This window comes from Petromyzon marinus, chromosome 8 (assembly GCF_048934315.1).
Source record: "Petromyzon marinus isolate PM22_M1 ecotype Great Lakes invasive population chromosome 8, UKy_Petmar_22M1.pri1.0, whole genome shotgun sequence".
Classification (NCBI taxonomy): domain Eukaryota; kingdom Metazoa; phylum Chordata; class Hyperoartia; order Petromyzontiformes; family Petromyzontidae; genus Petromyzon; species Petromyzon marinus.
This window is the reverse complement of record NC_133674.1, coordinates 6,622,731-6,646,770: the sequence shown is the minus strand read 5'-3', so window position 1 is coordinate 6,646,770 and position 24,040 is coordinate 6,622,731. Positions and strand designations below refer to the sequence as shown.

Here is a 24,040-nt window from a genome sequence, read left to right as displayed (position 1 = left end):
CGCCCACCACACCCCACGCCCCAACCCTGCACCCTCCCCCTTTCGCTGCAATCAGCTGAGCTCAGACTGCCCCCCCCCCTCCACCCCCGCGCCCAAGTCCTCACCCCGGTTAGACTCCGACCCCGGGTCCTCCTCTGCGCTCTCTCACTCCTCCCCGACGCCCGCTTCACTTCGCCTACTCCACACCACCCCCGCGGGCACCTCACACGCCGCCACACGCCGCCGCGTCCACCGCCCGTACTCGACTCGACTCCCGTCGCAATGCACCGCTTCCTCAGCCTTGCCGCGCTGCGGGGCGCCGCCTCCCGCGCCGCCTTGACGGGGCCTGCTCCGATTGCGAGGCCGCTCTCGTCGGCGGCGGCGGCGGGGACCTCGTCGGACGTGGACGACCCCAACTTTTTCCACATGGTCGAGGGCTTCTTCGACCGCGGCGTGAGCATCGTGGAGGACAAGCTGGTGGAGGACCTGCGCACCAGGGAGTCGCCCGAAGAGAAGAGACGCCGGGTGCGAGGCATCCTCAAGATCGTGAAGCCCTGCAACCACATCCTGAGCGTGTGCTTCCCCATCAAGAGGGACAACGGCGAGTGGGAGGTGATCGAGGCGTACCGCGCGCAGCACAGCCAGCACCGCACGCCCTGCAAAGGAGGTGCGCGCCTGTGTATGTGTGTGTGTGTGGCGGTGGTGGTAGTGGTGGTGGTGGTGAGGGGTAGCCTGGGGCTATCGTCAACATCTCACCTGTGGTCACCTCGGGACAATCCTCTCACCTGAGTCACCTACAATTAAAGTATAATTTGTGCCACCCAATTCTGTCATCTCGCCTGTGGAACATCGGGTTATCATCTCATCTGTGTAACCTCGGGCTGTCATCTCGCCCCGGGGGGCGGGCAGCACTTGTTACGTAAGGGCAGCACGAGTGGCCTGGTCAGAATATCTCCATGTGGAAAGCATGTGTCACTAGGGGCAGCATCACCTGTTGTCACCTGGCGGGGCGATCTCACCTCAGGGCAGCACACGGCACCTCCGTTGTGTGCCGTCCCTTCGTATGTTTGGTGTTATTTTGAAGGCGCAACATTATCCATAAAGGAAATGATGGCTTTCGGGATTAATTTTCCTCGTCAATGTTGACAAACGATTTATCTCTGAATTAAAGTCCTAAATGGTGTTTTAGTGTATGACCCAATTTAAAACCGACTTCTTGGTTCAACTAATGGTTGCCCACATCTTTGAAGCGTCTTAAGTGCACGTCCGGGGTTGTTGAACATACCCACGGATGTTTTCCAGATTCTCCGTTGTTCCTCTCTGCACTTTGGCACAGGCAGAGAGGTCATAGGCACGGCGGCATTCGCAGCTCTGACGGCGATGGAAAACTTGAAACGCGCAGCACTGCACGTTACATAATAATCGTGTCGAGTGGGCTGGCTGCATGTCTCCATTGATTGGCTTAGTCTCATTTAAACTTTGCAACTTTTCCTTATAGAGCAAACAAAATGTAGCCAAGGCACCCGCCGCCCCCACCTCTCATCCTTGGTGGAGACTAAGAGCCACGTCATTAAGTGAGGGCCGTTGGAATTTTGGCATTTTATAAGGGGCTCTGATTTGTCAGGGGCCCCGAATGTTCTTCAGCATATTGTAGCTGCTCACCCCGAGCTATAAATGCCCTGATAGTGGCATTGCCTTTGTGCAGTTCGCCTTTTGGCGTTCTCTGGGCTCACACTTTGAGACGAGGCTCAAAAGAAAGCTGTCTCTGGTGTGGACCAATCCGTTTCAAAGACAATGCATATGTTATCAGAGCATGTTTTTTGTTTGTATGTTCACCACAAGCACGTGTGGTTCATGCAGACAGGATTCCTTTAATAAGGATTCTGTGCGGTGTTTTAACATTTTGACACCTGTTTTATTGCCAGAAGGGGTAAAACCTATTGTTATATTTTAATACTGGCAAGAAAGGTCCCATATTGAGCCTTCATTAGTCCAACGACACCCACACACGAGTGATAGGTTATCATCGCGTTACAAAGGCAGTGCAGCCTACATTAAGGCATCAGCATTGTCAGCTATGATCAATCCACTGCTGGATGGAGGTTTTCCCAAAACTGGCATTGGAGGTGGTGGTGGGATACACATGTTACCATACTTCCCCACGCTCGTCGGTGTAAGTTGGTGAGCATCCTCGTCTTACATGGGGCACACAACACTCACACTCAGGTGACCCCAGTCCATGAAGTCAAATTAAAAACTCGGCACAATCGGCAAGAATACTGCCCGAAAAGAAAGAGAGAGAAAAAAAACAGCATCATAGACGATGTTTTTTTTATAATAGACTGGGATAAAAGTAGCTCCTGCAAAGTGCCTCTCCAGCCACCAACTTTCACGCCGTTAAATGTTTCTCTCGGGCGTGAATAGGAATGCACACCAACACTGCTTTATTCTACACGGGTTATCTGCTTGTGCTTTAAATGACCACGCCTTTGGCTGAAAGCTGCAGGAATGACATCCACTCTATGTGGGCCACACCCAGCGAGCACCCCCCCCCCTCCCCGAGACACATTTTTGTAATACTGAATTGGCATAAGCATAAATAACAAAAGCACTACTGATCCTTCAATAACACTACCCTAAAAGGAAAGAGTATGTTTAATAGGCGATGTCTTACAAGAGACGTCTCGGGCAGTGGCCCTTTTTGTGTTTGCTCTTAGGGCAACATTATTGATAAATTCCTTAAGTTTTTGTTATTTATATACCCCATTAAATGTGGGCCATCTTGTTTTTTTACTCTCTGTGAGGTTTAAATCAAACTGTGTGACACGGGCGCATTTCTAACACACACATTCCAATCTGGAACCATCTACGATTACATATATACAGTGAGGGAAAAAAACGTATTTGATCCCCTGCTGATTTTGTACGTTTGCCCACTGACAAAGAAATGATCAGTCTATAATTTTAATGGTACGTTTATTTGAACAGTGAGAGACAGAATAACAACAAAAAAATCCAGAAAAACGCATGTCGAAAATGTTATAAATTGATTTGCATTTTAATGAAGGAAATAAGTATTTGACCCCTCTGCAAAAAATGACTTAGTACTTGGTGGCAAAACCCTTGTTGGCAATCACAGAGGTCAGACGTTTCTTGTAGTCGGTCACCGCATCGCACACTTTCAGACGTGCGCTTCTGCGGCCATTTGGAACACTCTTCCTTCCGATGTTAGGAAGCTACTGGAGATATGCACTTTGAAATCATTATCTCGGTTGAAAACTCATATCTTTAGAACTATTTTTTGTATTTAGTTTGTTGTCCTTCCCCGCACCTCCGATAGCATGGTTGACTATGTACGGTGCAAAAGGAGCTCAGCATACATGCATCCTGCCAGCCTGTTCAAGTCCAGGCTTCAGACCTTCTCTCTTATGCTCTATGGATCCAAATAGTGATTGGTGTTGTGATGTGGTGCGGTGGTGCGTGTGGACTCCCAGGAATCCGCTACAGCATGGACGTGTGCGTGGACGAGGTGAAGGCCCTGGCGTCGCTCATGACCTACAAGTGCGCTGTTGTGGGTACGTTTTAATCGTTCACCTGGGGGGGTAGGGGGTGGTGGAAATGGAGAAACAATGCACGCAATTACACGCTGTTCACTTGCAATGGCATACCAAGTGCAAACTCTCACCAAGCATACAACAAGAAATTTAAACACGTTAGGGAAGAGCCTGCGTATGCATGACTTATGCAACTCTTTCCAACATGTGGTTGTTTTTAGAAGTATTTGATTAGCAGTACTGAAACTGATGGGTGGCTGTCAGGACAAATATATTTGTGCAACCCTTGGTTCAATTTGTCTGGTTTTCAGTCCGGTAACTCTAATAGCAACACATCTATATTCTACAGATTGGTTCATATTGGTCGCATTGGATTCCCTTCATGAGAGTTAGGATGTGCACCCTTCCCCCCGCCCGATTACAGACGGATAGAGATCATTCATAAATGTTCTCAATCTTATCAAATGGTCATGTCTGCATTAACCACCAATACTTGTGGTAAATAACACAAACGAGTCTGTGTGGTTCATGCAGACATAATACCTTGGTAATTGGTGTCTATTTGGTGTTTGAACATCTTAACAACCTGTATTTGCACCTTAGCTCTCAACTTTAGTTGGAAAGCATCACAAATATATCCGCTTGCATTTATATTGACCGGTGACAAAATACACGGCGCACGTATGTGATACGCATGCAGGAGAGTTTAAACACACGAATGTCTTTGATTAAAGAACCTCCCTGAAATGTCTGAACGTTGACTGATTGTGTACGTGTGTCACTTGTTTGTGTAGATGTGCCTTTCGGAGGTGCAAAAGCTGGAGTTAAGATCAACCCCAGAAACTACTCGGTGTGTACACAGCATGCAGGCATGCACTTCAGCCTTCATATATTGCCCTGGAACGTGTGATATCTAAAGTTCGAGCCTGTACCAAAGTCTTTCACACTGACAATTATGCTGAACCAAAAAACTGATGATGTTGCTTAAGTTCGTAGGACTCTGCATTTCCACAGCTATCAGCAACCCCATGGGACCCAGTGACAGATAGTGGGTTTTTTTGCAAGCATAAACAGCCTGGATTTTGACCCGTGATAATAACGTTGCGATGATCACAATCAGGTGTTTTGGAATGAATGCCCATGCAGTTTTGCAATAATGGGAATCTTAACAGGACTAAGTCCTCGTGGACTTAAAAAAAATCATTGTCTCCACTTAATGGGATGAGTCATCACTTATTAATTCTGGAAAATTATTTTACATTAATTATACAAGCCACGTTAGAGTCGAAACATTAAAATATTTATTTATCTTTTGCACAGCACAGTACCCAGCAGCATTTTTCTAGATTAATATGGGTGAAAGCCTCCTATGCCTTTCGAACATTGGGATTCTTTCACCAAGCCCCACCACGCTAGTCATCGAAGGTTGGTTAAGGGCATGGCCAGCACCGGCACCAATGGTCACTTGTCATTGGCCGTGGCTGAGAATTAAACTCTGGTTTCCAGGTTCATCGCACAATGCGCTAACCACTGCACCATCACTCTACCCCAACGTACACCCTAAACGCTGAATCTGTACGATGCTATTGTTAATCTTTTTGCTATGATAATTAACTGTGATTGCACTTGGACGATGCAAAGGCGCAGATTGTTAGTGCAGGCTATCTACAGTGAGCTCTGACCTTTGCCCGTGTGGGTGTAAACCCATGCCACTGGGTGATTGGTGGAATTGTGGGTGTGCGAGCGCACGTGTGTTTCTGCAGTGGGGAGCGGTAGTGCAGTGGTCAGCACTCTGCACTACAAACCCGGGATCCTGAGTTCGATTCCCGCTCACGGCCAACACCAGTGAAGATTATCTGAACCGGTTCTGGGGGTCTCCCCGAGGTGGACTCAGTCCAAAATGAGCACCTAGTGTTGTTTTTAGAAATATCACCACTGAGGGGACAAATGCGATCTGGCGTGGTGCTGGCCACCCACCTCTCTTGTACCGTGCCGGCTTTCATAGGTGCTACTTGCTAACAGTACTTTCCCCAACAGTCTGTTATAAAGGCTACACGGGAGGGGGGGGGGATCTTTTGTTTGTGTCTGCATCCTGGGGACCACGCCAGACATGAGAAGCGCTACTCCTCCAGTACCTTGATCCCTGCCCGCAACCTTCGGCAGCCTCGAATGGATTGGGATTAGGTTTTTGTGAGATACAGCGAGTGAAAAAACATGGCTGTAAAATAAAATATTTGATGGCATGTGTTCATCAGTTAAGCGTTGGCAGATAAACCTGGCTGGGAGTTGGGAGTGGGGTGGGTTGACCGTAGCCAGAGTTCATAGATGAATGGTGTGCACTGGTGGTGGTGGCGCTGTTGGTTAATCTATTAACACATTGCAAAGTTGTGGCCATGTCAGCATTTTGAACACAGTGGCATTAGAATAATAATTGGTTAAAACCGAAGTGCAAAAAAGTAATTGGCGTGGTGACCTGTTGATTTTCAGTGCGGCATACAATTGTCTGAAAAAGAAAAATGCGAACTGCCGTTTTTTCTTTCCTTGTACGAGTTAACAATCCGGTATTTTGCTGACCATTAACAAGTGCTGATAACGGCGTGGAAATCCGTGTTGCGTAAGAAGTGCCGCTGTAGTCCTGCCTTGTCCAATGGGCGCAGTGTGAGACCCTTCCCCTCTCTGACCGAGTCCTTTCCCATGTCAATCCATTGCTGGATGAGAGCCTCCCCCACCACAGCATGCCTGCCATGGTGATTATTTTACCAAACTTCACCACACTGGTAAGCGTGGGCTTGTGAGTATTTGAGTAGGAAAAAAAAATAAGAATAGGTTTTACCCTTTCTGACAATAAAACAGGTGTTAAGATGTGCAAACACCAAATATAAACTTTTTGCAAGGAATCAAGTGTGCATTAACCACACGTACTTGTCGTGAACATGAAAATCGGTTTCAAAGACAATGCATATATTATTAAAGCATGTTTGCTAGCATTTTCACCACATCTTAACACCTGCTTAGCTTCTGAGTTCTGGTGAGATCGGGTGCATATACCAAGTGGTGGCGAGATGTTAACTACCTCGCCTGGTATGGAGGAGGTTGTAGGTTCGACCCTGACACCTGTATATTTGGAGTTGGCACGTTTTGCCCGTGGTTGCGTCTATTTTTCTCCGGGTCCTACAGTTGTTCCCTTCACAATTAGAAACAACATTTTTTTAGAGTATTTGGCTACTATAAATGTCCACATGATAAGCCGCCACTTTGTTGAGACATAATTTGTGTTAGCCAGGTCGCTTTGCTCGCAGAGCTATATAGCTCAGTGGGCCTTACTTGGTAAAATAAAAAGTAGAAAGTAGATTTGATCAGAGGCACGTTGTTTTTAAGAGCATCAAATTTGACATTCTGAAATTGATATTGACCGGGGAGCTACTAACCTTCTCACTTCACGTGTTGGTGATTTTTTTTTCAATGAAAATGTGAACACGGTGGCACGGGTCACCCTGCGCCCCCCGTTCTCTGCCGTTGCTTTCACAGGACATGGAATTGGAAAAGATCACGCGTCGCTTCACGATCGAGCTGGCCAAGAAGGGCTTTATCGGTAAGAGCCAGAGTTTGTGTTGAGTTGGGGGATGGGGGTGCGGGAAGTGAATTGATGTTTGTTTTGATTCATCCAACTTAGCAATACGATGGGCTTTCATGATAGTGCAGTATATATTGCGTTGGCAGTGTGCAAGCTGCCATCATATCGTCATGAAAGTCATTCTAGTTTATTAAGAAAACTTTTCAATAGGGACATGTTAGATGCCAAATCACACGTTTGAGAACATAACGATGTATAAGTATTTAAATTTTGATTTAAAGCTTTCGTGACTGCAGTAATTCATATTCTTAGCTCTTTCGGTAAAGTCACGTTGAAGGGAAACAATAAAATAATAACATATATATAAAACAATAAAAAATTCTCACGACGTTTCGACCATAACACAAATGGTCGAAACGTCGTGATAATTTTTTATTGTTTTATATATATTTCATTATTTTATTGTTTCCCTTCAACGTGACTTTACCGAAAGAGCTAAGAAGATGTATAAGTAGTGTACAGTCACACTCCATGCAAGGATCTGAGCATCGATTTGAATGTGGGGTATCATCTCACCCATGTCACCTGCGGGTATCATCTCACCCGTGTCGCCTCGGGCTATCTTCTCACCTGTGTTGCCCTTGTGATGCGCTAGGACCGGGCATCGATGTGCCAGCGCCAGACATGAGCACGGGCGAGCGCGAGATGTCGTGGATTGCCGACACCTTCGCCAACACCATGGGCCACACCGTAAGGCCCTGCACACGCCTGCCCCCCCACCTCCAGCAGAGCCACGGTGGCGAGATGTTAACTACCTCGCCTGGTATACACGATGTCGTGGGTTCGATCCCGACCCAGACGCCTACTGCATGTTTGGAGTCTGCATGTCTCTCTCCCCATGGTCGTGTGGATTTTTCTCCAGGTCCTCCGGTTTTTCCCTCCACATTTATAAACATGCATCTAGAGTGTTTGGCTGCCATACATTTCCACATGATAAGCCACTTCCTTGAGCAATCGTTTGAGTCCAGGTCGTTTCTAAAAAAAAGAGCCACATTACTCAGTGGGCCTTACCTGGTAAAATAAAAATTGTTAAATAGTTATTGGTTAGAGACCACGGGAGGGGTAATGAACTGGATCCATACCGAGGGCTGGATAGGACTTGCAGATGCTTTTGGCAGGCCACACATTTACAACAACAACAGCCGCCATTCGCCACAAACTAGCAATAACGTCACCATGTCGCTTGTGCCAGGCTAGGTGCACTGACAGACTGTTGGGGCAAGTGCTGTTAGCGAGTAGCACCTGTGAAGTCCGGCACGGTACACGAGGGGGTGGGTGGCCAGGACCATGCTCGGCTGTCTTTGTCTCCCCAGTGGCGATGTTTACACATCGCATCAGATACTAATTTAAGGCTGAGTCGACCTAGGGAAGGCCCAGGACCGGTTCATATAATCGGTACTGTTATTGGTCGTTCGCGGGAATCGAACTCGGGACGCCGGGTTTGTAGCGCAGAGTGCTTACCACTGCACTACCCGCGCCCCACTTTTAAGTACACATTAACACGCTCACACACCTCAACATTATCCAATGATAAATATAATGCGAAAAATAACGTGCGTGTCAAACGGGTATGAAGAGACTCTTGCAATGATGCAAGTGGCTGTGCGCGTTAACATGAGAAACACTGCTGTCAGGTCGTGAATATTGCCCTCCAGTATGAGATGAGAGAGGCTAAGATGCTTGCAGTGATGGATAAGTATCTTTTTGAGGACTGTTTTGAAGTGGAAGGCTTCATCATGTGGCCGTGGGCCATATGAAACTAAGCAGATATAACCGCACACCAATCAAAGGCTCCGTCCTCATTGGTGCTTCACCTTCAAACGTTAATTCGTCTTATTTTTGCATATTTTTTTTTTTTATCAGATCGACGTAAGAAACGTCTCCCTGCCTGGGCAGGCAAAAAATGATAAATCTGAGTGAAGCGAATCGCTGCCTCTCACAGGACATCAACGCGCACGCGTGCGTGACGGGCAAGCCCATCACCCAGGGGGGCATCCACGGGCGCGTGTCGGCCACGGGCCGCGGCGTCTTCCATGGCATCGAGAACTTCACGAACGAGGCGTCGCTCATGGGCACCGTGGGTCTGCCCCCTGGGCTCAAGGACAAGACCTTCATTGTGCAGGTACGGGCGGCCGCACGCATGCAGCGGGTCGCAGGGGCGCGACGACGACTAGTCGATCCGAATCGGTGCTGGTGCTTGCGCTTGTGAAGTACGTGCGTCGAATTGCGCGCGTGCTTGAGTGATATAGGGAAAGGTTTACTTGAAGCTAATGGTTGCAATGAATGAGATTGACGAATGAGAACGATTAAACGAGATAATACATAATGTACGGACATTAACAAGGCAAGACGGCTAAAGATCTTTCTCCTGCTCCTCGAATGTTCGATACGTTTCTGTAGTTCGGTTAATTCAGTCTAAATGCCACTGGCATATACGTCATCTTAGGAATTATTAACACGGTTTTCTGTGGCTTGGGCAACTTGCAACAACGGATTTGAATTTCGTTCCCAGCCACGCTATCGTTACTGGCAAGTGATACCTGGACCATTCCTGTCTTTCCCCCCTTTTTACTAACGCGTCTTTACTAGTGCTGTGCAGTAGTAGCAAACATCTCCCTGACTGACAGGATGGAGAAGCTTATGTCATGGTTTTAGGGGGAAGTCTTGGCTTAAATTTTATATCATAATTGTGGGGTCCGGGGCTTGGGGTTGCAGAGCAGATGAGGATCTATAATTACCGTGTATAATATATAAAAAACTGCAGGCCTGAAGTTATTAGTTTCCCTCTTTGGGAGAAACTCAAATCAAGACTGGACGAAATAAACAAATTAGAGATGACAGAATGACTGAGACAGACATAATTACCAAGGCATACGTTACAGACATTACTGAGAATAATGACAGAATGCAGGTGAGAAGGGAAGAAACGAGGCAAAAACTAAATCAACCGTTGAATTGAATCGTGAACTCGAATTGTAACAGTTCATTCATCGCTTACACGCCTACACAGGTGCACTGCAATGTAAAATAACCCTGACCCGTGAGAAGCGGGTCAGACTTTTTGAATGCATGGCGTCGTTTCCCCATTTTTTTGCAATGAACACAGGGCTTTGGCAACGTCGGTCTGCACTCGATGCGGTACCTGCACCGGGCTGGAGCGAAGTGCGTGGGCATCGGGGAGCTCGACGGGAACTTGTACAACCCCAGCGGCATCGACCCCAAAGACCTGGAGGAGTACAAGCTCGTGAGATGCACGCCCGTGCTCACCGCACCCTGGCTTGCTTCCACGCCTGTTCACTTTTTTAGTTTAACTCTTTTTCCTGTTCAGAGACGTCCGCAAGTTGCAGGGTGGGGGTCCGTTCGCCGCTGAATCTTGGGACGCGCAAGCGGCTCAGCGATACGTCTTATTTAGAGAGGCGTTGCGCGACGTTGTTTTTAAAAACATTGTGCTCACCGCAGAGAAGTGTAGCGACATGATTGCACTCTACGATAGCTGGCGCCAAACTGCCACACGCCCTCCCGTGTGGCCTTGTGAGAACCTCGGTACCGATAAAAGTTATTTTTTTTTCTTCCGGTTTCGCTTTGATGACGTAATAATACGTCATCGGAATGGGAAAGGGCGAACTGACAGCTGTCATAAGCTGCCAACATGCCCAGCAAAGCAACCCTTTCCTTAATTAGTATTACCACATTCGTATGCTCTGTTCTGCCATTCAGCCATCTGTGAGTAACAATTGTGGTCTTCACCAAGTCGCCCGGAATGCGCCCGACCTCGTCAGACCAATCAGTCCAAGATTTGTAACGCGCCACGTTCAGAAAAAAATGCTGAGATAGGAGCGTGGATGGCACAGATCACGGAAGCCAAGCAGGGTTGAGCCTGGATAGTGCTCGGATGAGCGAACACCACGCACGTCAGGATTTCGTGGACGGGCTGTCGGGCTCTGCTGCAGAGTGGACAGAAGTGGGCAGTGCGGCAATATCCATTGTTGGAATGTACTCACTGCTCGTACATTTATGCTTCCCACCTTCACCATTGTCAAGACACCTCCACGACCTGTGTGGGATGGTGAGACCGTCATCCAGCAGCAGATTAACAAAAGGGCTCTATATGGTCTTCACCACGACCATATGGGGCCTTTCCAGTGCCTTTAGAGGGCGCAACGGTGGCAGGATGTTTACTACCTCGCCTTGTATACAGAAGGTCGTGGGTTCGATCCCGACCCGGACGCCTGTATATTTGGGGTTTGGATGTTCTCCCTCTTTTCGCGTGGATTTTTATCCGGGTCCTTCGGTTTCTCCCTCCACATGCGTTTAGAGTATTTGTCTGCTATAAATTTCCACACGATGAAAAGGCTTCTTCGTTGAGCTATCATTTATGGCAAGGTCGCTTCTGAAAAAGAGCTATATAGCTCAGTGGGCCTTACCTGGTAAAATGAAAATTGTTTTCTAATGTTTTTTTAATCGTTCTTTACGAATTTGAGCCATGAGAGATCAGCGGAGTGCATGTGACAATCGCCTCCCGCGCGCAATGACACCGCTCTTCGCCCGCGACCACGTCTCTGGCACTTCGTTGACGATCCGCCTCTTGCCATTGGCACCCAACAGCAACACGGCACGGTGCTGGGCTTCCCGGGGGCAAAGCCGTACGAGGGAAACATCCTGGAGGCGCAGTGCGACATCCTCATCCCGGCCGCCGGAGAGAAGCAGCTCACCAGGCTCAATGCCCACCGCATCAAGGCCAAGGTGGTGAACTACACGCGGACGCACGAATGCACACGCAGCCTCACTTTTGGTGACCGCTTGCCGCCTCTTTTTGCTCGCCGCCCCAGCGGCCAAGGCCTCCGTTAGGCCCCCGCAGTCCAGGCGCCTGCGTGCCTTATTCGAGTTAATAACAGCAGTCAATTCGTGTTAATTACTTGATACTGATCTATGGCTTTGCATAGTCAGAACCGCATTGTTTATTTGTCATGTATGTTATGTTTTTATTTTGCATACTGCAGGGTCGTGCACGTTATATGTGCAAGTTTGCGCCTATATGAATTTTCACGCACGCGCGTGTGGGTTTGTGCACGGGTGGTTTTCCATGCTTGGGTAGTGGTCGAGTGGTTGAGTTTACTGCACTGTGAACCCAGTGGTTGGAGTTCGAATCGCTACAAAGGCCAATATCGGCGGCGGGTGGCATCTAAACCCTCCCTGGATCCCTCACCCATCGCCAACTCGCACTCACCAGCGTTGGGGCAGTGGGGTCAAGCGACCTCGTTTTTGATCACCCCTTCCCCTCTCTTTTGTTTGCCGCTCCACCGACCAAGGGCCTCCGTTAAAGCCTGCAGCCCAGGCGGCCGCGGGGCTCAGATGTCAGAGCGCTGAGCTTGCACCGCCTAGATACTCGGTTCGAGCCTGTGGTTAAACTGGGCTCTCAAGCGTAGCGACTTGATGGGTTCCGTCTGGTCACCATTGACTGCAATGAAAAAACTATCGCCTAAAAGAAATGTGCCCGCTTTATTTGGTTAAATCTCAGTGAAAAATATATCGGTTTGACTGTCATGCCGCTAACATTAATCTCTGTGGCAGGGCAGTTGGCAAAGTGCAGCCACTTACTGTGCTGACCAGAGATATCTGGAAGGGATCTAGGAGGTAGCTTTGTGGGCAGTTATCTAGCACAGACAGTCGTGCTGCTGTGCGAGAGATCCGAATGCATTCTCTTTCCCGTGACGCAACGCCGATAGCACGATTGGGATTACATGAGGGGAGAATGCCCTCGGTCAAACGCCACTCAATGGGAGGTCACTGCTTCGCTGCAGCTGCCTCCGTAGTTTGGAACTCTCTCCCCCAACCCATCCGCTCAGCCAACTGCCTTCCGGCTAAGATCCCATTCTCAAACAACCTCCTTTCCTCCTCTGCCTATGACTCCATACAGCGTCTTTAATCGCAACATACTGTCACTTCCCTTACACTTCCCTTACCCCTACCCCCTCACTTCCTCACCCACCAAAACCCCCACGACCCCCCCCCCCCCCCCCGATTTTTCATTTTCCACGTAAGGCACACGTTCCCTTATCGTCGCGCAGTATCTGCTGGAGATGTGCTTGCATTGTCTGCGCTACAGTTTGAAATTGCGTTGCCTAGGAACGGTGAAAGCAACGCGGTGTGACCGGCGGGTTGTGGCGGGTTGGGCCCCACCCCCCACCCCCCCCCCCGGGTGCCGTGCGGTCGTGATTTTGCGTGCAGATCATCGCGGAGGGAGCCAACGGACCCACTACCCCCGACGCGGATAAGATCTTCCTGAAGAACAACGTCATGGTCATCCCGGTGCGTAGGACGCTTCCCGTTTTCCAGCAAATCCCGCCGTAGTGCAGCGGCGGCGTCGAGTGGGCTGTGCGGGTGGCACCGCCGCTGCCACAGTGGTTAACACCTGAGCCTGACAGCAAGACGGGCGGCGTGGGTTTGATTCCTCACTCGGGGCGTTTTCCTGCGTGGAGTTTGTACGTTCTGTCTCTCCCTGTCCTGTGTATGGGTTTTCTCTCTGGGTTCTCCGGTTTCCTCCTTTGGCAAATAAACCAGCGTGCACCAGGTAAGGCCCGCTGAGCTTTGTAGCTCTTTTTAGAAGCAACCTGTCCACAAACGATAGCTGAACGAAGTTTGCTTGCCATCACGCGAACGTTTATAGCAGCCAAATACTCTAAACGCACGCTTCTAAATGTGCAAGGTAAAACCGGAGGGCCCGGAGCAAAATCCAGGCGTCAGGGTCGGGATCGAACCTACATCCTCCTGTATACCAGGCGGGGTAGTTAACATCTTACCACCGTGGTAATTGGCCAAACATTCCAATGCAAAACAAAAACACCTGCAAATTACTCCTGTACAGGGTTACACACAGAACAGCAGCAATATCCCACCCTGCTGGGAACACCTGGCAGGCCTCGCCTGAGCCTCGCAGACTCGGTGAGGCTTTTTTGGGTAAACAAGCAGAATAATCGTCTCATTGTTGCCAATGTCTTTCAACAAAATGTATACTCATGAAAATTAATATTTTACTTCATTCATCCTTGGCACTGTCTTACAAATTCATATTTAACAGGCTAGCGTTTCGGGCAATGGCCCTTCTTCAGAGAGAAACAAATCAGACCACGAGTACGTTTGGTATTCGCACGATTCTCTTAGAGAAAGTCCATCACAAGGGTGCTGCGTTTCACTTACAGGACCACTCTGCTAGTAGGGGACAAAGTTGCTATGTGGTTACTGACCAAATTAAGTACTGTCAGCTTATACATTTTTCCATTGTTAGACAGTCGTAATGACAAACATGGCTAGTCTAAATTTTTTTACCAACGCAGACATACATTTTTTTCTTATTTCAAAATGTATTCTTATTCCTACAGGTTTTCCTCGCTTTACGCGGGTTCGGGTTGTGGGATGGCGCCCTCAGTTAACGCTACGTGCGGCTGCGCGGTCGGACAACGTCATGTCTACCGCCGTACATGCTACTCGGCAGGCAGCTGTCTCCTCGTGCTGTTTCGCTTTATGCCCCTTTTTTTTGGAAAGCATCTACTACTACTGCGTAAAGCGAGAGGAAACCTGTCTTGGGAAACATGTAGTCTGTGATATATCTGTGTGTGTTTTTTTATTTATTTATTCTGACAAGAGCCCGGTACAGAGCACGAGACAGAATAGGGAGGGAGGCACAGAAATTCCACGGGCAGAAGCGAGTGGAATGGGCTCACTACTCTACTACGACCGTCGGGGCTGCGAGCGGGAGTGCGGACTTTTTATACGGGGAAGGCGAGCGAAACGGAGCAAAATTAACGGGAAAAAGGGTCGGGGGCGGTGGGGGTGGGAACCGTCTGGCTATTTGTGGTGTTTTTTTTTTGTTACTTCCGCTATCTCTCTAGTGAAGTACGTATTGGCGCTTCGGTGTTCGCGCTGTGTGTGAACTCTGTGAGGCGGAGCCGGCGGTCTCTCTGTGCCATCTTGTAGGACCTGTACCTGAATGCGGGCGGTGTGACGGTCTCCTTCTTCGAGTGGCTCAAGAACCTCAACCATGTGAGCTACGGGCGCCTGACCTTCAAATACGAGCGCGAGTCCAACTACCACCTGCTGAGTGAGTGACCCACAATGCATCACTTCTCCACGCACCTATCAGTTTCCTCTGGATTCTCGGTTTTTTCCCCGTACCTGAAAAAAAATCCCCAAAAACACTTAACTTATGTTGCCCAAACATCCCAGTGCTGTAAATGTGCCTTTGAATTAGCTCAATTAGGATGGCAGGAGCCTCCTGCAAAAGAGTCTTGGGACTCGGTGAGGCTTTCCTGGGTACACAAGCGTCATCTAAAAAACCTCCGTGCCCAGAAATAGCACAAACCTCCACACAAAACCAACTTGAATGATTTTGTTATGATTTTAAACTGGGCCATTATGCATCATGGCCGTCCATTTTGTGACTTTATATATCATTAAATAACTGTTGTTATTGTTCATAGCAACAATAATAAAATTAGTGTTAATTATGCGACACTGACCGATAACTTTACATAGTCAGAACGACACCATTTGTTTATCGTGTATGTCATGTTTTTAGTTTAGCTGCTGCAGGGTCGTGCATGTTATATGTGCATGTTTGCGCCTATATGAGTTTGCACGAGCACACGAACACGCGCGCATGTGTGTGTGTGTGCACGAGTGGTAATGCATGCTTGGGTAGTGGTGGTGGAGTGGGTGAGTGCACTGCACTGTGAACCCAGTGGTTTGAGTTCGAATCGCCATGACAACCAACAGTGGCGAGTGGTATCTGAACCCTTCCTGGACCCCTCACCCATGGCCAACCCTCACTGATTAGTGCTGGGGCAGTCGGCTCAAGCGACCTCCATGGGCAAGCTTTAGTTTCGCACCATTGTGAACGTGCGTGCGTGTGTATGTATGTGTAAGTGTCTGTGTTAATGTACAGGTGTGTGTGCTCACCGGTGGGGAGCGGTAATGTAGCGGTTAGTGCGTTGTGCACGAACCTGGGGACCCGAGTTCAATTCCCATTCACGGCCAATACCAGTGACGCATATCTGAACTGGTCTGGGCCTCCCCTAGGTCGACTCAGCTTCAGATGAGTACCTGGTGGGGTGTGAAAACATCACTGGGGAGACAAAGGCGGCCAGGGTTGGTGCAGGCCACCCAGCCCTTCGTGTGCTGTGCCTTCATAGGTGCTCGCTAACAGCACTTGCCCCATCAGTCTGTTAAGGCTACACGGGGGAATTTTCTTTTAGTTTATAAAAACGTGTGTCTGTGTTTTCACCGATACCTCGCAGACTCGGTACAAGAAAGCATCGAGCGAAAGTTCGGGAAGCACCAAGGAAGCATCCCCATCGTGCCCACCGAAGACTTCCAGGCGCGGATCGCCGTGAGTGTCTCAGCGGAGGGAAGCCGCCCCCCCCCCCCTTTACCAAACCCCCGCCCTGCCGCTCTACTCGGTCACACAATGGCCCCGTAGGCGCCGGTGAAGAGCCACGTCTGTTGTATGTGTGTTGAACCGTACGTCGTCAACCGTGCTAATCGGAGGTGCGGGGGAAAGACAACAAACTCACGGCGACGACGGTGGTTCTGCTGAAGCCTCCTGGCACAACGAACCTCACGGCATTCGTATGCAAGGCCCTAAAACAATAATTATTATAATACCCATGTGTAAAACAGGTCTTGTAGGCTGCCGTGGGTTTGCCTTGTCAGCAGAGGGCAGTACAGAAAACGTCTTATTATACTGTGCTATACTGCTACATCTATGCCCACCCCCTCCTCCCACCTTCGTCACTGACCAGCGTGTTGAAATACGATCAAATAACTACCACGGCCGGCTCTTGTCTCGTGGCCTATTGACAAAAAAGGGCTGCGCATGTACACATATACAAATCCACAACAGTGGTTTAAAACTTGTCAGTCGAAGCTTGTTGCATAGTCGATTGTTAACACGTATCGTCACCGACTCATTTCTCTTCTTCTGCTGAGAAATCTTTGAAACGTTTCTGTCAGCAACATGTGTAGCGAGAGATCGATAAGGCACGTAAAATTGTCAGTGTTCGCTCGGTTAAAACCATCGCTTCGTAGCCATATTTCTTTTTGCGCGTTTAAAGCCATTCGTCATCATGTGAATGTGTACTTACGTGGGCACGCACACTGCTCCGCTATTACAATAGAGTTAAACCGGGGTTCACGTCTATCCTACGAAGCCGGTGGGTGGTCGCGAGGATGTTTTTGCTGCGGTGTCTGCTGCCGCTCAGCCGTGTTTCCTTCGCCGTGTGGCCCCCTGTTCCCCGTGCTTCCCAGGGTGCATCAGAGAAGGACATTGTCCACTCGGGGCTGGCCTACACGATGGAGCGCTCCGCAAGAGTGAGTAAGCACAAGCGGAGGGGGCGGTACAGGGGGGGGGGGGGCGGTGGTGGGAGGTGGAGGTTGTGGGATCGATGATCAGTGACACACACGCAAAAAAGAATACAAATCGCAGGATGATTCTTGTTTCCACCAGAGTACAAACTTTAACGAAGCAAAAGTAGTAGCATATAAATTGTGTTTTCGTCTTGCACGATTAAATGTGTATAAAATTAAAATTACATTAAAATGTTGAATTATATCCTGACAATTTTACATTCATGACATGCAAAAAATCCTCAACTACATTCAATGCCATCTAAATATATTTTGGGGTGGGTGGGGGGATGTGTGGTAGGCAATTGGAATATGTGCACTACATCCTTAGCCCCCTACATCCTGAGCCCCCTACATCCTGAGTCCCCTACATCCTGAGCCCCCTACATCCTGAGCCCCCTACATCCTGAGTCCCCTACATTCTGAGCCCCCTACATCCTTAGCCCCCTACATCCTGAGCCCCCTACATCCTGAGCCCCCTACATCCTGAGTCCCCTACATCCTGAGTCCCCTACATCCTGAGTCCCCTACATCCTGAGCCCCCTACATCCTGAGCCCCCTACACCATGAGTGCCCTACATCCCGAGTGCCCTGTGGTGGTGATCAAGCAGAGGGAGAACTCCCCATCAGTCAGCCGCGTCACGTGCAGTTTGAGTCACGTATCCTTCAGACGCTCTCATTACATCATCATGAACGTAATTATCAAGCGGTGGAAACATCCTTCGCTGGCTGCATATATGTGACGTGTGTGAAATTATGATGTATGCGACAAGCCATCGATCCACTTATTGCAGTCGATTCCTGCGTTCATAATAGCACATTGAGTTGTGGGTATGAGAATACATTATCTTGCAAGTTATGATAATCTTAAACCTGTTGGACGCTAGTTTAACACGTAGGCTGATCTGTACAAATGCAACTCACATTGTGATATTTCACAAAGTCGCTGGGGCTGGTGACTTATTACGTGCCTATGAATTGTAGTATGTTAAGGCAAGCAGTTCTGACCATGTAGAAACTGTGGGTGCCACGGTCGCTTACAGGAGGGTTCAATCCCAACCCTGGTGCCTTTACATATAGAGTTTGCATATCTCTCTCCCCGTGGTCAGTGCGCCTTCTTGTGAGCATGTTATAAACATGCGTTTAGAGTATTTGGCTGCTCTAAATTGCCACGTGAAAAGCCACTTCATCGAGCTAGCATTTGTGGCTAGGTTGCTTCTGAAATAGAGGTATACAGCTCAGTGGACCTTACCTGTTAAACTAAAACAATAGTTTAATCGTTTATCTGCGGGTAAAAAAAACAAGCAAACAGGTTTGATGATATATATATTTTTTTCTCTCCAAGCTTAACTGTGCCACGTTTTCCACGTGCACGTGTGTGTGCACGTGTGTGTGCGCACGTGTGTGTGCACGTGTATGTGCACGTGCGTGTATGTGTGCGCGTGTGTGTGCGCGTATGTGTGAACGTGTGCGTTGCAACAGCAAATCATGCGCACGGCGATGAAGTACAACCTGGGGCTGGACCTGCGCACGGCGGCGTACGTTAACGCCATCGAGAAAGTGTTCCGTGTCTACAACGAGGCCGGCCTCACCTTCTAAAGGCCCTCACCCGAGACAACGGGACAACCACACTCACACGCCTGCACACCAACCACGCTGCCAAACGCCGGCGTGCCAAACACCCACACAGCACCACGTGTCAAACACTCGCACAACACCACGTGTCAAAAATCCACACAGCACCTTTTAGCATGACGAGCTAAGACTTCGCCTTGAAGCCCTCTCTCGTGGCTAGCAGGCCGTTGGCATTTAGCTTCTGAACGGTGCAACGCGCAGGAAGTAGTTAAGATTGACCATGGCACGGGCCGAGGGTCGGTCATTCCTGGGTTCACTTTTTTGTTACGCGATTTTCCGTGCATCTCTCTAAACCACTGCCCTATGGATACGGTGACCACGTGGGAGTTTCACTGTTATACGTTGCCGCACGGTGGATGCTTGTAGCCACTGTGGCCTCAAGGATGAGCCACGCCACATTTCAAAATAAGCAACAATAGCGTAAGATGTACCTTAGGGCTAATGTAGTGTCGATTGTCACCTGTGGGCTGTCAGCTGTTGGTGTGGGGTTATCGCCACTGTTTAGGAGTGAAGTGATTATCGCGTCTGCAAGTGTAGCCTGTAGGCTGAGACTCGACGGGTTCCCGCACAATGTACACAGAACCCTGCCAGAACACGCCACGCAGGAAGCTACACAGTAAATAGAATGCTCGTTTATACGTCCCGTGACAGACGCAGGAAATGTCGACACTGCGTCTTGCTTTCTTCTGCCCCGGTGCGACCAAGTCATCCACGTTTTAAATTAAAAAAAAAAATTCCACGTATACAGTCTCGACAAAAGTATAACGGTGTTTAAAATATTGCCAAAGAAATGTTACGATATTTTCTCTTTTTTACGATTGTGCTTCATTTTGCACTTTAATATTACTCAAACTAATGCAACCCGTCACTGTGGGGACATGGGCCAGGCCATTGTCAGATGCCAATTTTTATTGGGTGTGCATTGTCGCGTTCGTGGGTGGACCGAGTTGCTCAGACCTGTGTTGTCTTCGCACACTGTCATTGATCATGCCAGGCTGTGTGTAATCTTAGTCTGCGATTGATGCTTTCACAACCAATGACTTTGCGAGCACGATTAATACTGTCAACTCGGACGCTACAGCAGAGTCGGAGGCACATTTAAACGTGTGTTTTGTCTTTTGCGTTTCCAAACCTTTTAAGTGGCTGGGGTGTTGGTGTGGATTTACAAAAATGTGTAGCAACAGAAGCTATTTAAAAAAAAAATATTTCAGCAATATGTGCTTAAAGTCTCTTAACATTAAATGCATATATTGTCATACGTATCCAATTTTCAGCCATTCCAAATCCACTGCTGGATGAAGGCTGCTCAGTGTCGACGGCAGCACTGTCCAAAATGCCATAACGGCCACAATGCATTTCACTCGCAAACCTCCCTCCAGATAACTTCCCGGTCTCCTATGGGCTTCGCCGTACATCGTGCGATGCGTTGCACTGGCCTGAAGCGAATGCAAGGAACACTTTTCAGAGGACGTTGATTTTTATATCTTTTTTGAACGTGCGACTTAAACGAAGAAGTCTGGCTGACTTCTACGTTTTAAGTGCATCCACACAAACGTACCGTCCATTGGCACGTGCAAGCTTGTTCTGCCCCCCCCCCCCCCCCCGTGAAGTTCAGTGGCAACGATTTACATTTTTGGGGGGTGGGGGGGGCAGCAGCACTTTTTTTTTTAAACAGCGAGAGACGCCCGCACTCAATGTGCCACCTGCGTTCCGTGCATTTTTAACCGAAGCAGCCTCTTATGTGTTGCCAACGCGTTTGCTGCCCGTGAAACCATTCTACATTGCTTCGGCTCGCGTATCGGGCACTGCAAGTCCCGATACGCGAGCCTGCAGATTCGCATTTATCTCTAAAAGACATTTCTACTCTTGACAAGTGCCTCATTCCGTCCATGGCGTTTTGCTAAAGCAGGCGTGGTGTTCACGGAGTCTCTGGTGGGGAAGGGGGGGGGAGTTGCTTCCGTTTCCCTCGCATTGCACTTCTTGTCTGCCGAGTTGAGAGGGAGAATGTTGAGGGTCGCCGATGGGGTGGGGGTGGGGGGGGAGAGAGTTTCCTTGGGTCGTCACCGGTTGGCGATCAGTGGACACACATGGGGCGGCGATGACTTCATGTCTTCTGGAAACCTAAGTTGACGTTCAAACATTTAATAAATGTTGCCGTTTAAACTTTATATGTCGTACATTTTCTATGCCATAAATTGGTTGTCCAAATCAAATCCCATGTACTTTCTTAAGCGGATTGAGCTCTGGTGGACAGCACTGGTGAGCGTGCCTCGTCGCTATGAACCCTCAATTCATTTTCTGGCCACAGCTAACATGAGTGCCAAATAATATCTGTGGTAATCCTGGCCACCCCCTTCAGCAACCCACACTGACCATCGTGGTGAAGTATGGGCAAACAACCCTTATAACTGACACGGAATGGGGAAGCCTTTATCCTGGAGTGGATTAAAAGGCTGTATAATATACGCATGTTGAACTTCTTTCGCACCGTACGTAGCGAACCGTGCTAATCGGAGGTGCGGGGAAGGACGACTAAACACAAAAAGCGGTTCTAAATAAATGAGTTTTCAGTCTAAAGTAAAAAAAAGTGCATAGCTCAAGTGGCTTCCGAAGATCGGAAGAGCGTTCCAGACGGCCGCAGACGCGCATCTGGAAGCCGTTCGATGGCAATACATTACTTAAGTTATTAATACGGACGATAATTAAATTTACAGCTAATTTCTCAATTCACAGGCGCATGCGTTACGCCACTGAGGCATTCCAACAGGAAGCCGTCGTTTGCCGGCGCTGCTTGTCTTCCAGCTCGAATCGAGCGTGGTGCAGCGCTGTGCTCCACTCGCAGCCCCGAGCCAGTGCTAGAAATTCCACGGTTCGCACGTCCGCGGGTCCGTCTATGCATAACTTACGGTCGTAATTCAACAATAATGGTATTCATCGTTATTATTTTTCGCCGCCGTGTTAGCGGTGGCTTTGCGACACTCCGTCGCCCGCACCGCTTCACACTTGCGCGCCACTCGCGGAGCGCGTGGGTGTCACGCGCGACCCACGCAATGTCTCCCCGCCTTCTCCGCCCCCACACATTGCCCAGATTCTCGGGGCGTCCTTCCAAGAGCTCGGCCTCTCAACCTCCCCCCCCCCCCCAGGCAAAGCGTTATACCGCAACAAGCGAGTCTCCGGCTCGCGACGCCACCGCACTCGCTGCACCGTTGCGCGTCAGCTCAGGGCTTAAGTTCTCACCAGATCATTTCCATCGCTCTGCCAGGCCGCCAGGCAGTTGGGACCGTCGGTGTAAGGCACTACCACTAGAGTGCAAAGGTATTTTATATACTCCTATACGGCTGTATTTGTTTTTCCTTCCTATAACTGCACGAACAGGTTTATATCGTGAAGACAAAATAATAATGAGATGGTCTTCTTTGGTTCTTTCGGTAAAGTCACGTAGAATGAGAATAAAATAATAAATTGATAAAATAAAATAACACAATAATATTCTCACGACGTTTCGGCCACAACACAAGCGGCCTTCATCAGGTGAAGGGACGAGACTGTCTGGTAGGACAGCACTCCAGCGCTGTCCTACCAGACAGTCTCGTCCCTTCACCTGATGAAGGCCGCTTGTGTTGTGGCACTCCAGCGCTGTCCTACCAGACAGTCTCGTCCCTTCACCTGATGAAGGCCGCTTGTGTTGTGGCCGAAACGTCGTGAGAATATTATTGTGTTATTTTATTTTATCAATTTATTATTTTATTCTCATTCTACGTGACTTTACCGAAAGAACCAAAGAAGATGAATCATTACAGTCACGAAAGCTTTAAATCGAAATATGAGATGGATTATGGGGCGCTGAAATTATTCCCCGAACAGCGTTCTAGACTATTTCGGCTGAAGTTAAGCGCTGGTTGAATATGCATACGCATATATAACCAGCAGCTACATCACATTACAGTCGTGTATACTGTAAGGTAGCGTGCATGGTAATAATCGAAATACAAACTAGAGTCAACACGTGCAGAAAATGCTTCATTGAAGATGCCTTCACTGCCTTTGACCAGTGCGACCATCATTTGCTTAGTCGCTGCCTTAATGTTGCATGCGTGAATCCGACTCCTCGCTTGGGACATTCGCTGTGTTTCCCATTCAACTGCCCAGTTCACAAACGACAGCGAAAAAAAACACGTGAACAATATTATTTTATTGTTATTAGTGATTACGCTCGTTTGCCCGGGAAAGCTTCGCCGAGTCTCAAGACCCTTTTTCAGGAGGGTCCTGCCAAGTGTGTGTGTGTGTGATGTTTTTTGCAGTCAGGGTGCGATGCTGATGCTGCTGCGGCTGCTGTGTATAATTCGAGTGGTATCTGAACCCTTCCTGGACCCCTCACCCATGGCCAACCCTCACTGATTAGTGCTGGGGCAGTCGGCTCAAGCGACCTCCATGGGCAAGCTTTAGTTTCGCACCATTGTGAACGTGCGTGCGTGTGTATGTATGTGTAAGTGTCTGTGTTAATGTACAGGTGTGTGTGCTCACCGGTGGGGAGCGGTAATGTAGCGGTTAGTGCGTTGTGCACGAACCTGGGGACCCGAGTTCAATTCCCATTCACGGCCAATACCAGTGACGCATATCTGAACTGGTCTGGGCCTCCCCTAGGTCGACTCAGCTTCAGATGAGTACCTGGTGGGGTGTGAAAACATCACTGGGGAGACAAAGGCGGCCAGGGTTGGTGCAGGCCACCCAGCCCTTCGTGTGCTGTGCCTTCATAGGTGCTCGCTAACAGCACTTGCCCCATCAGTCTGTTAAGGCTACACGGGGGAATTTTCTTTTAGTTTATAAAAACGTGTGT

General features: G+C 48.9%; 1 protein-coding gene across 1 annotated transcript; it reads left to right on the top strand.

Moving 5' to 3' along the window:
• The first annotated feature begins 61 nt into the window (after positions 1-61).
• On the top strand, positions 62-21,371 carry LOC116940172 (glutamate dehydrogenase, mitochondrial). Its single transcript, XM_032949528.2, has 13 exons — positions 62-646; positions 3,474-3,554; positions 4,328-4,383; positions 7,062-7,125; positions 7,763-7,857; positions 9,110-9,289; positions 10,274-10,411; positions 11,773-11,910; positions 13,396-13,476; positions 15,142-15,265; positions 16,461-16,552; positions 17,470-17,532; positions 19,051-21,371. The coding sequence occupies exons 1-13, from the start codon at positions 262-264 to the stop codon at positions 19,165-19,167; spliced, it is 1,614 nt and encodes a 537-aa protein (XP_032805419.1). The 5' UTR covers positions 62-261; the 3' UTR covers positions 19,168-21,371.
• The last annotated feature ends 2,669 nt before the right edge of the window (positions 21,372-24,040 follow it).

Bases quoted from the DNA above. Each gene is read 5' to 3' on its own strand.
- LOC116940172 (XM_032949528.2), top strand. From the start codon at position 262: ATGCACCGCTTCCTCAGCCTTGCCGCGCTGCGGGGCGCCGCCTCCCGC. The intron at 3,555-4,327 runs GTACGTTTTAAT...TTGTTTGTGTAG, and splicing joins CTACAAGTGCGCTGTTGTGG to ATGTGCCTTTCGGAGGTGCA. The intron at 9,290-10,273 runs GTACGGGCGGCC...CAATGAACACAG, and splicing joins ACAAGACCTTCATTGTGCAG to GGCTTTGGCAACGTCGGTCT.